General features: G+C 59.2%; 3 protein-coding genes across 3 annotated transcripts in view; 1 reads left to right on the top strand and 2 right to left on the bottom strand.

The window, feature by feature from the left end:
* The window catches only part of ENH_00017710 (hypothetical protein, conserved), a gene marked incomplete at both ends in the record, with an annotated part of 1,944 nt that extends 927 nt beyond the window's left edge, over positions 1 to 1,017 (bottom strand). Inside the window, 4 exons of the mRNA XM_013579268.1 lie at positions 1 to 441; positions 531 to 625; positions 823 to 878; positions 964 to 1,017. The exon at positions 1 to 441 is cut by the window's left edge and continues 438 nt beyond it. Coding sequence (XP_013434722.1) covers positions 1 to 441; positions 531 to 625; positions 823 to 878; positions 964 to 1,017 — 646 coding nt within the window. The remainder of the gene's footprint in view (positions 442 to 530; positions 626 to 822; positions 879 to 963) is intronic.
* Positions 1,018 to 2,176: 1,159 nt separating this feature from the next.
* Positions 2,177 to 9,594, top strand: ENH_00017700 (vacuolar protein sorting 18, putative; the record flags this gene model as incomplete). The annotated part of the gene is made up of 17 exons (XM_013579267.1): positions 2,177 to 2,540; positions 2,731 to 2,928; positions 3,149 to 3,270; positions 3,508 to 3,689; positions 3,784 to 4,096; positions 4,430 to 4,625; positions 4,966 to 5,263; positions 5,501 to 5,777; positions 6,032 to 6,161; positions 6,310 to 6,657; positions 6,795 to 6,994; positions 7,091 to 7,207; positions 7,431 to 7,547; positions 8,091 to 8,159; positions 8,416 to 8,585; positions 8,977 to 9,110; positions 9,422 to 9,594. The coding sequence occupies 17 exons, from the start codon at positions 2,177 to 2,179 to the stop codon at positions 9,592 to 9,594; spliced, it is 3,408 nt and encodes a 1,135-aa protein (XP_013434721.1).
* A 2,816-nt stretch (positions 9,595 to 12,410) lies between these two features.
* ENH_00017690 (hypothetical protein, conserved) lies at positions 12,411 to 13,088 on the bottom strand (the record flags this gene model as incomplete). Its single annotated transcript, XM_013579266.1, has 1 exon — positions 12,411 to 13,088. The coding sequence occupies one exon, from the start codon at positions 13,086 to 13,088 to the stop codon at positions 12,411 to 12,413; it is 678 nt and encodes a 225-aa protein (XP_013434720.1).
* Between the last annotated feature and the right edge of the window lie 1,342 nt (positions 13,089 to 14,430).

Raw genomic sequence — 14,430 nt, 5'->3', positions numbered from 1 at the left:
CTGCTGCTGCAGCAGTAGCAGCCACAGTGGCAACTGTTGCTGCTGTTGCTGCTGTTGCTGCTGCTGCTGCTGCTGCTGCTGCGCGCTTGCTGCTGCTCCTCCGTTTCAGCTGCCGCAGCCGAACAGAAGCAAACGGAGGCACGAAGAGTTCCTGCTGCTCCTCCTCGTGCTGCTGCTGCTCCTGCCCCCCGTGCTGCTGCTGCTGCTGCTGCTGCTGCTGCAGCTGCAGCTTTGCTGCAAAGGCAGCAGAAAAGGAGCGACACTCCAGCTGGAAAGACAGATGGTCTTGCTGCGGCTCTCCCTCCCCCTCTACGCAGCAGCAAGGCCTTCCTGCTGCTGCTGCTGCTGCTGCTGCTGCTGCTGCTTCTGCTGCTGCTGCTGCGCGTTGGGCGCTGTACAGACAGTCCAATGGGGGCAGCGTTGGGCTGGACAGAAGAGCCCCTGAGGCAGCAGCAGACACAACCCCAAACCCTAAACCCTAAACCCCAAACCCTAAACCCTAAACCCTAAACCCTAAACCCTAGACGTACTGTGCAGCGTGACTCCGTCACCATCGGTGCTGGCAAATGAGACGAAGAAGGATTTCCCCTGCTGCAGCTCCTGCTGCAGGTATACATACAGCAGCCTGAAGCAGCAGCAGCAGCAGCAGCAGCAGCAGCAGCAGCAGCAAATTGCAGCGGCAGCGGTAGCAGCCTCTACGGGCACGAGATGCTGCAGCAAAGAGCTGCTGCAGCAAAGAGCTGCCGCCGCGGCTTCTGCAGCTGCACGCTCAGGGCTTAGGGTTTAGGGTTTAGGGTTTAGGGTTAGGGTTTAGGGTTTTACTTTTTGGCGAGGAGGAGAGGCACTTGCAGTTCAAGACTCAGAGAGGTAGCAGTCACCTGGGCAAACGCACCCCGCAAACCCTAAACTCTAAACCCTAAACCCTAAACCCTAAACCCTAAACCCTAAACCCTAGGCTCCTACCTCTTGTCCTGAGTCCTCGAGCCAGCTGGCAAGCAGGGCCTTGGCTTCCTCCATTCTTAAACCCTAAACCCTAGGCCTCAGCAGCATGGGGGCGCGGGCTAAACCCTCAGCAGGCTCAGACCCTAAACCCTAAACCCTAAACCCTAAACCCTAAACCCTAAGCGCTCGTAGGCTGACGAACTGTGCTGGTGCTGCAGCTGCAGAACCACCAGACGCCGAGCCTCAGGCTGCACGGCTTGCATGCGTAGTCATGAACCCTAAACCCTAATTTGTAAACCCTAAACCCTAAACCCTAAACCCTAGGAGCAGTGAAGCTGCAGCAGGACAAGACACCAACCCCACCAAGGCACACCCCTAGCTTGCAAACCCCAGGATCTACTTTAGGGCGGCAAGCCTCAAACCCTAAACCCTAAACCCTAAACCCTTAAAATTGATAAATAAAGACAAGAAAACGATAAGGAGGAAGGCCGCGCTGCAGCAACAACGCCGCTGCTGTTTCAGCCCCGCAGCAGCAGCAGCAGCGGCTGCAGCAGCAGCAGCAGCAGCAGCAGCAGCCGAAAACTCTATTATCCTTAAAAGGCTCAAAGCTTCTCTATTGTTTTAGAAAAAACTTCAGAGCTTATTACTGTCTCATACACACAACTTGCTGAGGCTTAGCAGCAGCAGCAGCAGCAGCAGCAGCAGCAGCAGCAGGGCTGCTGCTGTGTCTTCGTCGTCTTGGGCGCTTGACAGCTAACTCGAAGGCCTTCTAAACCCTGAGCCTGAAAACCTAAACCCCAAACCCTAAACCCTAAACCCTAAACCCTAAGTTGGAAGCTGCAAACCCTAGCAAATGACCCAACGCCCGAGGCCAAGGGGCCCTGGCTGATTGGCCGCTGCTCGAGGGCAGTCAACGGAGCCGCAGCAGCAGCAGCAACAGCTGCAGCAGCAGCAGCTGCTGCTGCTGCTGCTGCTGCAGCGCTGCCAGTGGCAGCAGCACTGCCTCCAGCTGCAGCAAGAGCTACCGCCGCAGCTGCAGCAGCAGCTGCAGCCGCAGCTCGTTCCGCAGCTGCAGCCGCGGCTCCTGCAGCAACTTCACCAGCAGCAGCAGCAGCAGCAGCAGCAGCCCCGGCAGCAGGTCCAGCAGCAGCAGCAGCATCCCGCCAACCAGCCTCAGCAGCAGCAACAGCAGCAGCAGCAGCAGCAGCAGCAGCAGCAGTCCCGGCCATTTAGTATGCTGCTGCCAGCTGGCTGGGAAGCAAAAGGCAGGGGCCCCCAGGGGCCCCCAGGGGCCCCGGGGGCCCCCAGGGGCCCCCCGGCGTTTGAGTCTTTGGGGAGCGCGTCGGCGCCGCTGACAGCCCCCCACAGCAGCAGCAGCAGCAGCAGCAGCAGCAGCAGCAGCAGCAGCAGCGAGTGGCCTTCGCTGCAGCTGCGGATTCTGCGGCTTTCGGGGGGCCCCTCGCTGCACTCGCGGCGCGGTGCTGCTGCTGCTGCTGCTGCTGCGGGGTGTACGTACATCGCAACTGTGGACGGGACTCTCATTCGCTGCGAAGGAGAAAACCAGCAAATGCAGCTCATTGAATTCGCCAGCTTCAAGGGTTAGGGTTTAGGGTTTAGGGTTTAGGGTTTAGGGTTTAGGGTTTGGGAATTGGGGGTTAGGGTTTAGGGGTGAGGGTCGGGCGCGTGGGGTGCAGCGCGTCTACAAAGGCACGTGGTTTTGTGTGAGACCTAGGGTTTAGGGTTTAGGGTTTAGGGTTTAGGGTTTAGGGTTTAGGGTTTGTGCTGCAGAGCAGCTGCAGCTGCGGCGTTTGTTCCTGTCGCCTTCCGGCAGCCACTTGGTTGCTGCAGCAGCAAACGGGGTTACGGTGTACGTACACCGCAGCAGCCGTGCTGCTGCTGTGCTGCAGCAGCTAAAAGGAAAAATAATTGAGTGTATAGCCTGGAGGCCCCAAGCAGCAGATGACGGCGCCTGCGCCTTTCTCCTAGGTGCGCTCTAGGGTTTAGGGTTTAGGGTTTAGGGTTTAGGGTTTAGGGTTTAGGGTTTGGGGCTGCGGCTGAGGGTTTAGGGTTTGGCGTGTTCGAACTGCCTTGCACTGCAGCAGCTACTGGATGCTACTGCAGGAGGGAAAAGGCGGGAAGTGAGGCTTGCTAGACTTAGGGTTTAGGGTTTAGGGTTTAGGGTTTAGGGTTTAGGGTTTTGCTGCAGGAACCCGCTGCGGCAGCGTCATGGAGTGCCTTATTAGCGGCGGCAAAGAGCGGCAGCTGCGGCTGCTGCTGCAGCTGCCAAAGGCAACCCCAGCCCTAAGCCTTGCTGTTGTCTCTGCGGGGGTGAGGTTTGCTGCTGCTGCTGCTGCTGCTGCTGCTGCTGCTGCTGCTGCTGCTTGTGCTGTTATGAGTTGCTGCTGCTGCCGCTGCTCTTGCTGCTGTGATCGCGCGCCGTCAAATACGAGCTAGTGACGCCTGATAGGAGCCCCTGCGTCGAGTCTAGGGTTTAGGGTTTAGGGTTTAGGGTTTAGGGTTTAGGGTTTAGGGTTTAGGGCCGTGGGTTCTGGGGTTTTCCTGCAGCTGGGCCCCGATGCCCGCGTGGCTGTTCTGGTGGCTACAGACACACAGCTGCTTTGCTTCTTCGGGGTTGGTGGTGTTGCTGCTGCTGCTCCCAGCTACCTTGCTGTGGACAGCAGCAGCAGCAGCAGCAGCGCGGGCCCCAGCGCTGCTGCTGCTGTCTTCACTGTTCATTGGCTTTCTCCGTAAGCAGCAAACCGTAAAGCCGCAGGACCAGTTTATCGAGGGTTTAGGGTTTAGGGTTTAGGGTTTAGGGTTTGCGTGCTGCCTGTGACTCAGGGTGGGGCTGCTGATAGGGGAGCTGCGGCTGCCCGCAGCAGCAGCAGCAGCAGCAGCAGCAGCGGCGGGCAGCAGCGGCAACTTGCTGTCGTTCCCGCCCGCAGTGGTGCTGCTGCCTCCAGCTTCGTTGGTAGCTGCTGCGAGCAGCAGCAACTACAGCGCTGCAGCAGCAGCAGCAGCAGCAGCAGCAGCAGCAGACGCCCTCAACCCGCAGCAACGGCCGCAGCCATTAGCTTTTGCTGTTTCTTCAAAACATTTTCTTTTTCTTTACGAGCACTGCGTCATCGCCTACTCCAAAATCTCCAGACAATACGTAGGCCCGCAGCAGCAGCAGCAGCAGCAGCAGCAGCAGCGCAGCAGCAGCAGCACAGAAGCACAGCAGCACAGCTAAAGCAGCACAGCAGCAGCAGTGCTGCTGCTGTGCTGCGCTACACTTGCAATTTAGCTGCTGTGCTTTGGCTGCATCTTAGCTTCTGTTCACCCGCAGCAACACTGCAGCAGCACTGCAGCAACACTGCAGCAGCACTGCAGCAGCACTGCAGCAGCACTGCAGCAGCACTGGGAGTTTGCTGCTGCTGCGCCTGGGAGTCCTTGCTGCTGCTTAAGGCTTTTGCTGCTTGGCTTTGGGTTTGGGGTGTCTGTACAGAGCATGTCTCTCTCGCTGCCGCAGCACCTTTACGGGAAGGCGCTGCAGCTGCTGCAGGACAGCAGCAGCAGCTGCAGCAGCAGCAGCAGCTGCTGCAGCAGCAGCAAGGGGCTTCTGCTGCTGACCACGGAGTTCGCTGCCCACCTCCTGCTGCAGCAGGAAGATGCCAATGTTTGGGAGCTGCTGCTGTCTCGCAGTGAGCTGCTGCTGCTGCTGGCAGCAGCGTTGGAGCTACAGCAAATGAAATAAAGCCACACTGATGCCCCAGAGGACTTGCTGCTGCTGCAGCTACTGCCGCTGCAGCAGCAACTGTTGCTGCAGCAACTACTGCTGCTGCAGTCGTTGCAGCTGCAGCTCTTGGTGCAGCTTTTGCTGCTGCTGCGCCGCCAGACGTCTGCCGCTGCAGAAAAGTGCAGCAGCAGGAGTCTCCTTAGCCCGACGCTGCTGCAGCTGCTGCAGCTGCTGCAGCTGCTGCAGCTGCTGCAGCTGCTGCAGCTCGCCGCGTGTGGGGTGTGGGGTGTGGGGTGTATATACAGATGACTACTCCGGGGCCCTAGCTGCCTGCCGCACGCTGCAGCAGCGAGAAATAGTGCTGCGCAGCAAAGCGAAAGCGTTGCTGCTGCAGCAGGAGTGGGTTGCTGCTGCTGCTGCGCTGGCGAGCTGCTGCAGCGTCGGCTTCGACGACGCCTGCTGCTTGCTGCTGGAGCTGCAGCAGCAGCTGCCGCAGCAAGAGCAGCAGCTGCTGCAGGCCCTCCGGGTGTACGTGACAGCCAAGCTGCAGCAGCTCGCAGAGACAGCAGCCCCACAGAAGATGGCGCAGAGAAGCTACCAGTTGTGAGTCTGTAGGGTTTAGGGTTTAGGGTTTAGGGTTTAAGAGGGTGTAGGGTTTTAGATTGAACCGTAAACCCTAAACCCTAGGGTTTTGCTGAAACAGGAAATATTCGCGGCTTTGCCTACGCGCCGAGCCAGCGGCGAGTTGCGACAGGGATTCAGGGTTTAGGGTTTAGGGTTAAGGGTTTAGGGTTTAGGGTTTAGGGTTTAGGGTTTAGAGGAGTGCTTGCTGCTGCGCAGCCTTGCGCCGGGGGACCGGCCATCCCCGCAGCAAGTGGTGCTGTTCGCGTGGCTGCTGCGGCTGCTGCTGCAGCAGCTAAATGCCTTAGACGCAGAGGCGCTGCGGGCGGCCTCGCCGCCGCTTTCAGCAGCAGCAGCAGCAGCAGGAGAAGGGGAAGCAGCAGCAGCAGCAGCAGCAAGCAGCAGCCAAGTTGCTGCGCTGCAAGAGGCGCAGCAGCGGACGCAGCAGGAACTGCGGCAGCTGCTGAGCGAGTTCAAGCATGTCAATGAGTTGCATGTGCGGCTGAGCCCTGAATGAACTTTTTTGCTGTTGCTGCTGCTGCTGCTGCTGCTGCGCGCTTCTCCCTGCTGCTGCTGCTGCTGCTGCAGCGGGGAGCTGCTGCTTAGCCTGCAGCATCTTGCTGCACGCGTGTGGGGCCTTCGCTGCGTCTGCGGCCGGAGCGCTGCATCTCCCGCTGCTGCTGTTGACTGGGGGAGCAAGGGCTAGCTGCTGCTGCTGCGCTGCTGCTGCTGCTGCTGCTGCTGCTGCAGGCGACGGTGGTAGGCCTGCTGCAAAGCAGCGGCCGCAGCGGCTTGCTGCGGGACTTTCTGCTGCTGATTGGAGACGAACATGCATGCGCTCGTTTGTTTTTGAATTCCGCGCAGTACCGCGATGCGCTAGGTGGGCCCACTGCAGCGCAGCAGCAGCAGCAGCAGCAGCAGCAGCAGGCTGCTGCTGCTGCAGCAGCAGGCACTGGCAGCGCAGCGCGGCGAGGTGTCTGTACACCTGAAGGCCACACTTTGCATGCGGGCTGCTTGACATGCTGCAGAAGCAATTGTTGCAATAAAAGATCCCGAGGTTCGCTGCAGCTCTTTTGCTTCCTATGCCCCGCTGCTGCTGCTGCACCGCCCGCAGCACTTTGCTGCTGCAGCAAAGCGCCCGGAGCTCAGCGGCCTGCAGCCCTGGCGGCTGCTGCCCTCCCTCATGCTGCCCGTGGTCCTGCTGCAGCGGGACCAGCAGCAGCAGAGCAGCAGCAGCAGCGGCAACAGCAGCAGCAGCAACAGCAGCAGCAGCAACAGCAACAGCAGCAGCAGCTACAGCAGCAGAAGCTACGCGTGTTGGAAAGCCGCCGTGCAGCTCACGAAGCACTTCACTGAGCAGAATGCAAGCAAAACCGGTAAGGATGTCTTGTCTCCCAAGTTAAGGGCCTGCCTAGGGTTTAGGGTTTAGGGTTTAGGGTTTAGGGTTTAGGGTTTAGGTGCCCGCCTCGGGCTGTTTGGGGATTTACGGCTACAGCTGTTTGCTTCTGTGTAGGAATTGTTTTCCCGTTCGGCAAAGGAGGCTCGCTGCAGGCGAGCGGACTCCCCAGCAGCAGCAGCAGCAGCAGCAGCAACAGCAGCAGCAGCAGCTGCTGCTGCAGCTGGGCGTCGCCTGCAGGCGTGGGGACGGCGCTGCTGCTGCTGCTGGCGGAAGCCCCTGACGACTCCGAGGCGGAGTTGGCCTCGGCCATCACAGTAAGTGCTGCGAGCCCCTGCAGCCACTAGGGTTTAGGGTTTAGGGTTTAGGGTTTAGGGTTTAGGGTTTAGGGTTTAGGGTTTGGCTGCGGCCAGGAAAGCGGCGGCAACTTCGACGCTCTGGTGTCTCTACGCCACTGCGAAGCGAAGGGGAAGTGGCGTTCGGTGGTTTTGCTGTACGTACACCTCAAGCGCTACCAGGCAAGCCCCAGGGTTTAGGGTTTAGGGTTTAGGGTTTAGGGTTTAGTGTTCGTGGTCAAGGGTTTAGGTCGTAGAGCGTGGGGTTCGGGGTGCAAGGTTTAGTACCCAGGGCTTAGGGTTCAGAGTTCGTGATTTAGAGTTTGGGATTCAGGGTTTAGGGTCTAGGGTTTAGGGCTTAGGGCTTAGGGTTTAGGGTTTAGGCTTTAGGGTTTAGGGTTTGCGTGCTGCGCTGCAGGAAGCCGTGCGGCTGGCGCTAGCTGCTTCGGACCTGCAGCTAGCGGAAGAAGCAGCAGCTTGCTGCAGCGATGAAGTTTTGAAAAAGAGACTTTGGGGGGACATTTGCCGCTACGTGGTCTGCTGCTGCTGCTGCTGCTGCTGCTGCTGCTGCTGCTGCTGCTGTCGCCCCTTGCCGTGGCTGCTGCTGCTGCGGCGGCGGCGGCGGCCGCTTCATGGTGCTGCTGCTGCTGCTGCTGCTGACGCAATGCTGCTGCTACTGCTGCTGCTGCTTCTGCAACTGTAGCTGCTGCTGCTCCTGCTGCTGTATCTGTCTCGTGCTGCTGCTGCTGACGCTTGCGGCTGAGACTGCTGCTGCTGCTGCTGCTGCTGCCGAATATGGCCGCGACTATTCTTGCTGCTGTGCGGGGTTGGAACTGCTGCTCCATGAAGCCGAGGCTGCTGCTGCAGCTCCGAGGCGCCAGCAGCAGCAGCAGCAGCAGCAGCAGCGAAGTGCAGCACTTCAGTTGTAGGCTGCCGTTCGGGCCCGAGGTAGCATGGTGCTGCTGAACCAGCTGCAGCTGCTGCTCTGCCTCTTGCATCTGCTGCTGCTGCTGCACCTGCTGCTGCTGCTGCTGCACCTGCTGCTGCTGCTGCTGCTGCTGCGCTGCGATTCCCGCAGGGGGAAAGGGAAGATGGGGCTTCTTTGCTGGCGCTGGTTGAGCGCTCCAACCACTGCATCAATATACAAGTCAGGCTGCGATCTAGGGTTTAGGGTTTAGGGTTTAGGGTTTAAGGTCCCTTGCTGGGTCCAGGGACCAGGCGGGCTGGGACAGCAGGAGAGGCGGGCTGCTGCTGCTGCTGCTAGGGTTTAGGGTTTAGGGTTTAGGGTTTAGGGCTGCATCTTGCTGGGGTCTAGGGACTCGGCGGGTTTGGGAAAACTCAGCTACTGCTGCTGCTAGGGTTTAGGGTTTAGGGTTTGGGGTTTGGCCTGTGTTCGCTTAAAGGACTTGCTGCCACTGCTGCCCGACGCAGCTTTGCTGCGAGACGTGGCCCCCGCGCTGCGCGCAGCAGCAGCAGCAGCGCAGCGCAGCAGCAGCAGCAGCAGCAACGCCCTGAAGCAGCACCTCAGCGCCATTAGGGACTTGAAAGACCAGCTGCAGGCCGTCAATCAAAAGTACTGCTTCCCACCACGGCTGAGGGTTTAGGGTTTGCGGCGCTGCTGAGGGTTTAGGGTTTGCAGGCCAAACCCTAAACCCTCAGCAGCCTCTCGCACCCACTCCCCAAACCCCAGCCCTAAACCCTAAACCACAAAGCTGCATTCCGCTGCTGCTGCTGCTGCTGCTGTTGCTGCTGCTGCTGCTGCTGCTGCTGCTGGCCACGCCTCCAGGTGGGGTGTACGTACAGCTCAGTGTCTTGCGTTTGGCGCATCATGGGGCAGCAGCAGCAGGCTCATTTTTTTCGTTTTTGCTGAATTTTTCGTTTTTTTTGAATTATTTAATGAAATAAATGAAATTAATTAAATATAATTGAAATAAAAACCGAAAATTCCCCCAAAATGCTCGCAGGTGCCTGGTGATCGACGCGGCGCAGCTCTGCGACCTCTGCGGCGCTGCAGTTGTCTGCAGCAAATTCTTCGCCTTCCGCTGCGGCCACTGCATGCATGCTGCATGCGTCCAGGCCCTTCTAATCCCCGCCATGAGTAAGTACCCCTCGGGGGCCCCCGGGGCCCCCGGCGGGGCCCCCAAAGCTCTTGAGGGCCCCTGGGGCCCCCTGGGGGCCCTTCTAGAGCTTCCAAAGGCCCAGGGGGGCCCCCAGCGGGGCCTCCTAGGCGTCTTGGGGATCTTAGGGGTCTTGAGGGTCTGCAGGGCAATTGGGGCCTTTGGGGCTTTCTGGGGCCCCTGGGGGGCCCCTAGGGGGCCCCTGGGGGGCCCCCAGGGGGCCCCTGGGGGGCCCCTGAGGGCCCCTGGCTCAGACTGTGGGCCCCCGCGTGTTTGTGTGGGGCTGCTGCAGACGCGGAAGAGCTGGGGAGATTTGACCGCAGCGTGGCGGCGCTGGCAGCAGCAATTAAGGAGGACTCTCCGGAGGTGGAGGCCCTAGAAGAGTGCGCAGCAGCAGCAGCAGCAGCACAGCAGCAGCAGCAGCATAGCAGCAGCAGCAGCAGCATAGCAGCAGCAGCAGCATAGTAGCAGCAGCAGCGTAGCAGCAGCAGAAGAGTAGCAGCAGTGGCAACGTAGCACCAGCAGCAGTGTAGCAGCAGCAGCGCAGCAGGAGCAGGAGCAGCGTAGCAGCAGAAGCAGCAGCAGCAGCATAGCAGCAACAGCAGCAGCGTAGCAGCAGCAGCAGCGTAGCAGCAACAGCAGCAGCGTAGCAGCAGCAGCAGCACAGCAGCAGCAGCAGCGAAGCGGAGGAAGTGAGTGGGAGGCAGCGCAGTTGAGTAGAAGAGAATAAGGAGTAGTGGGGTGCGTACGTGGCCCGAGAAACAACAGTGTGGGGCCCCACAGCCACTGCTGCTGCTGCTGCTGCTGCTGCTGCTGCTGCTGCTGCTGCGTGTGCAGCGCACTCGACGGGCTGCTGGCCCAAGAGTGCCTCCTCTGCGGCAGCCTCATGATCCGCTCTTTGCAAGTGCCGCTGCTGGGGCCCGCAGACGGGCCTTTGCTGCTGGACTGGGCCCTCAGGCCCGAACACAGCTAGCCACCAGCAGCTAGCCAGCAGCTAGCCACCAGCAGCTAGCCACCAGCAGCTAGCCACCAGCGGCTAGCCACCGGCAGCTAGCCACCGGCAGCTAGCCACCAGCGGCTAGCCACCAGCAGCTAGCCACCAGCAGCTAGCCACCGGCAGCCAGCAGCTAGCCACCGGCAGCTAGCCACCGGCAGCTAGCCACCGGCAGCTAGCCACCAGCAGCTAGCCACCAGCAGCTAGCCACCAGCAGCTAGCCACCAGCAGCTAGCCACCGGCAGCTAGCCAACAGCTGCTAGCCAGCAGCTGCTATCCTCCGACAGCTAGCCACCAGCAGCTAGCTGCTGCTGTCTAGAAGCTAGCTGCTGGACGGCAGCAACTAGCTGCTAGCCTCCAGCAGCTAGCTGCTAGCCAGCAGGAGGTATCCAGCAGCTGCTAGCCAAGGAAGCTGCTAGCCAAGGAAGCTGCTAGCCAAGGAAATTGCTAGCCAGTGGAGCGGCTAGCCACTGGAGCTGCTAGCCAACGCAGCAGCTAGCCAATGGAGCTTCTAGACAATGGAGCGGCTAGCCAATGGAGCGGCTAACGAGTGAAGCAGCTAGCTGCTGAAGCAGCTAGCTGCTGCTGCGGCGAGCTGTTGTGGCTAGCTGCTGTGGCGAGATGCTGCAGGGAACTGCTGCAGCTGGCAACTACGGCGGCTAGCTACTGTCGTAGCTAGCTGTCGCAGCTAGGTCAGGGGGCTAGCTTACGCGGCTAGCTGCCGCAGCGAGCTGCTGCAGCTAGCTGCTGCAGCTAGCTAATGCTGCCAGCTTACGCAGCTAGCTGCTCCAGCCAACTCAGGCGGCTAGCTGCTGCAGCAAGCTGCTGCAGCTTGCTGTTGCAGCTAGCTGCTGCAGCTAGAATGCCAGCTGGCACAGTTAGCTGCCGCAGCTAGCTACTAGCTGAACCAGCTAGCTACGCAGCTAGCCAGCGTTTTTTTGCCCGCCTCGAGCCCCCGCTTGCGAAGCAAGCTAGGTGCTTATAAATGCATTTATATTTCTACATTTATATATTTGTAAATATGTATTATTTATTATTTATTTGTTCTATTTTGTTATTCAGGTGCTTATTTTTTTGTTTAGTTATCTTTGTGGGGCTTTGCTGCTGCAGCACACAGTTCAACATTGCAGCTGTACAGACACTCTAGAGGGCAGCAGCAACGGCCGCCGCAGCAAATTTTATTTTTAATTTAAAAATGAAATCAGAAACGTAATTTGCTGCTGGCTAGTCAGTCAGCTAGCTAGCCACGCTACTGGCTATTCAGACAGCTAGCTAGCTGGGCAGCTAGCTAGCTAGTAGGCTGGTGCTTCGCAAGGGCCCCAGGGGCCCTCGGGGCCTCAAAGGGTGCTAGCTAGCTAGCCAGACGGCTAGCTAGCTGGCCAGGCTGCAAGCTAGCTAGCTAGCTAGCTAGCTATATACAGGAAGCTGGCTAGCTAGAACACCACCTATCTGGACTGCTGCTGCTGAGCCCAGGGCTGCGCTGTAGTCGCTGCTGCGGCTCCTTGTGTCTGGAGTGGCACTACTCCTGCAGCCATAGCTCTAGGAGGCTTTCTTTGTCTGCTGTTAGCTGCTGCTGCTGCTGCTGCTGCTAGCTTCTGCTGCTGCTGCTGCCTTCAGCCGCCGTTGCCTGGGGAAGCAGCAGCAGCAGCCGAAACTTCAGAGCCCTGACCGGTGCGATGCCTGCAGCTAGCTACGCATTCTAGAGCTAGCTCCCTACAGCTAGCCAGCAGCTAGCTGGCAGCTAGCCGGCAGCTAGCCGGCAGCTAGCTTGAGCAGCAGGGCTCTGATGTGTCAAGAATTCCGGGTTTCTGTTTGCTGCCGCCAAAACGGACCCGCAGGAAACTCTCAGTATTGCTGCTGCTGCGTTTGCAGCGCTAGCTAGCTTGCGGCGCCCTCTACAGGTTGCCGGCTAGCTAGCTGGCTAGCTGGCTGGCTAGCTGGCTAGCTGTTGGCTAGCTAGACCCCTCTTGGCGCACTGTTGGCGCTCTGTCTCCGTCTTTTTCCAAGCCAATGCTCCGAAGCCCTCGCCTCACTACTCCTCACGCAACGAACATCTAGCCCGCTAGCTAGCTAGCTAGCTAGCCAGCTAGCTAGCTAGCCAGCCAGCTAGCTAGCCGGCCAACTAGGGAGCTACCTGGCGAGCTAGCTAGTTAGCCAGATAGCTACCTAGCTAGCTGGCTAGTCAGCCGGCCAATTCCCTAGCCAGCTAGTTCCCTAGCTAGCTCGTTAGCTAGCTGCTGGCTTGCAGCTAGCGAGCTGTTGGCTAGCTGGCTAGCCGTTGGCTAGCTCACTCGACGCGAATGCGGGTAAGGTCCCCCACGGTGTGGCTGGCGACTTGGCTGGCGGCCTCGGGGGGCCCCACAAGGACAAGCGACTGGGGGCCCCCCTGGAGGGCCTCGCTGAGAAGTGCTGCTGCTGCAGCAACCTCGGGGGCCCCCGCAGCAAGCAGCTGGGCCCTGTGGGCCCTCCGGTGGGGGGCCCCCTCCCCGTCCAGCAGCTGCCGCAGCGCCCGGGGGCCCCTCGCCTCCAGCCCCACGGGCCTGTCCATCAAAGCCACAGCATTCAGAAGGGCCCCCAGCAGCTGTTCCTCCGAGACCCCAGGGGCCCCCCCGGGGGCCCCCCCGGGGGCCCCCCCGGGGGCCCCCGCGGGGGCCCCCCCCGGGGCCTCCGCGCCCGCGGGGGCCCCCCCGGGGGCCCCCCCGGGGGCCCCCTCGGGGGCCCCCGAGGCCCAGGAATGGGCAAAGACCCCCGAAGTGCGGAAGGTCTCGAGAGACTGTCCAGGCTTTGGGTCTCTGTAAGTCATTAGAGCCAAAAGGCCGTCTTGAGTTCTGGCCCAGGCCCCGTAGGCCCCGCGGACTTCGCGGATTTGCTTCAAAAGGTGCAGCAGCTCAACAGCAGACTGCAGCAGCAGCAAACTGCCCGGCAGCGCAGAGCCCGGGGGCCCCAGCGGCAGCACGCACGCCATGTCGCTCACCTGCAGCAAAGCAGCACGCGCACCCGCTGCTGCTGCTGCTGCTGCTGCTGCTGCTGCTGCTGCTGCTGCTGCTTTCCGCTGTCTTCTATTCTGTTTCTTGCTGTTTCTTGTTATTTCTCATCACTTATTATCCTTTCTTAGCTCGCATTGTCTCTTATTAACTCCTATTAAAACTTTATTTTCTTTTTACCTCTTTTCTTTTTATTCTCCTTTTATTCTTTAATCCTCCTTTATTACCTTTCTACTCCTCATTCTATTCTGTTTCTATCCCCTTTTTATCCTTTATTAATTCTCTTCTTATTCTCCTTTTATCCCGTTTTATTTTCTCCTTTCCCTCCTTTTATCTTCTTTTAAACCTCTCTTTAGTTTTATTATTTCCTATTTATCCTCTTTTCATTCTCTTTTAATTCCCTTTTTATTCCCTTTTAATTCCTTCTTCATTTCCCCTTTTATTCTCTTTTTATTCCCTTTTTCTATCCCCATTTTATTCCCATTTAACTCTTTGTTTCTACTTTTTTATTTTCATTTAATCCTTTTTGTCTCTCCTTTTTATTTCATTATCTCCCTTTGCCATAATCCCCGAATTAATTTATTAAATTTTCACACCGCTTTTATACTTTTCTGCTTTTATCTTTTTGCTGTTTCTTTCCTCCCATTAATCTTTCACAAACATGAATCTTAATCTTCCAACTGCACTATTCCCTTTCTGCTGCCTCTTAATTCTTTTAATTCTTCTCCAAAATCCCAAAACAAACTTGCTGCTGCTGCTGCTGCTGCTGCTGCTGCTGCTGCTGCTCACCTGCAGGGGAAGCACAAAGGCCGTCTGGCCCCCCCACTGCAGCAGCTGCTGCTGCTCCGCCTCCTTGGCCCACAAAGGCTCCCTATCAACTCTTGCTGTCATCCAAGTTCCTCGAACAAGTTCTTTGGACTCCTCGGGGGCCCCCCCTTGGGGCCCCCCCTGGGGGCCCCCCTCCTGGGGGGCCTCCTGCAGCGACCCTTGGGGGGCCCCCCGGGGGGCCCCCCTCAGCGACACCTCGGGGGCCCCCGCCCGGGGGGGCCCCCAGGGTACCACCGCTGCAGAGGGGCCCTCGGGAAGGGCCCCCACGAGGCCCAGGAGGGGCCCCCTGCCCTCCCCTTCGAGGGCCTCCCATAGAGTTGCTGCATCTCCAGTAACATCCAAAATAAGGTTTTCGCGCCGCAGCAAAAGTCTCCGAATTGCTTCCAGACGCTCCGCCACTGCGGGCCAGTTTGCCTCTGCCTGCAGCAAACGCCCAGCAGCAGCAGCAGCAGCAGCAGCAGCAGCAGCAGCGCAGCTCTCAGCCCCGCACCTGCT

This window comes from Eimeria necatrix, genomic scaffold (genome assembly GCF_000499385.1).
Source record: "Eimeria necatrix Houghton genomic scaffold, Enh_scaff158, whole genome shotgun sequence".
Lineage (NCBI taxonomy): Eukaryota > Apicomplexa > Conoidasida > Eucoccidiorida > Eimeriidae > Eimeria > Eimeria necatrix.
The sequence above is the reverse complement of the archived record's forward strand: the minus strand, read 5'-3'. Positions and strand labels throughout refer to the sequence as shown.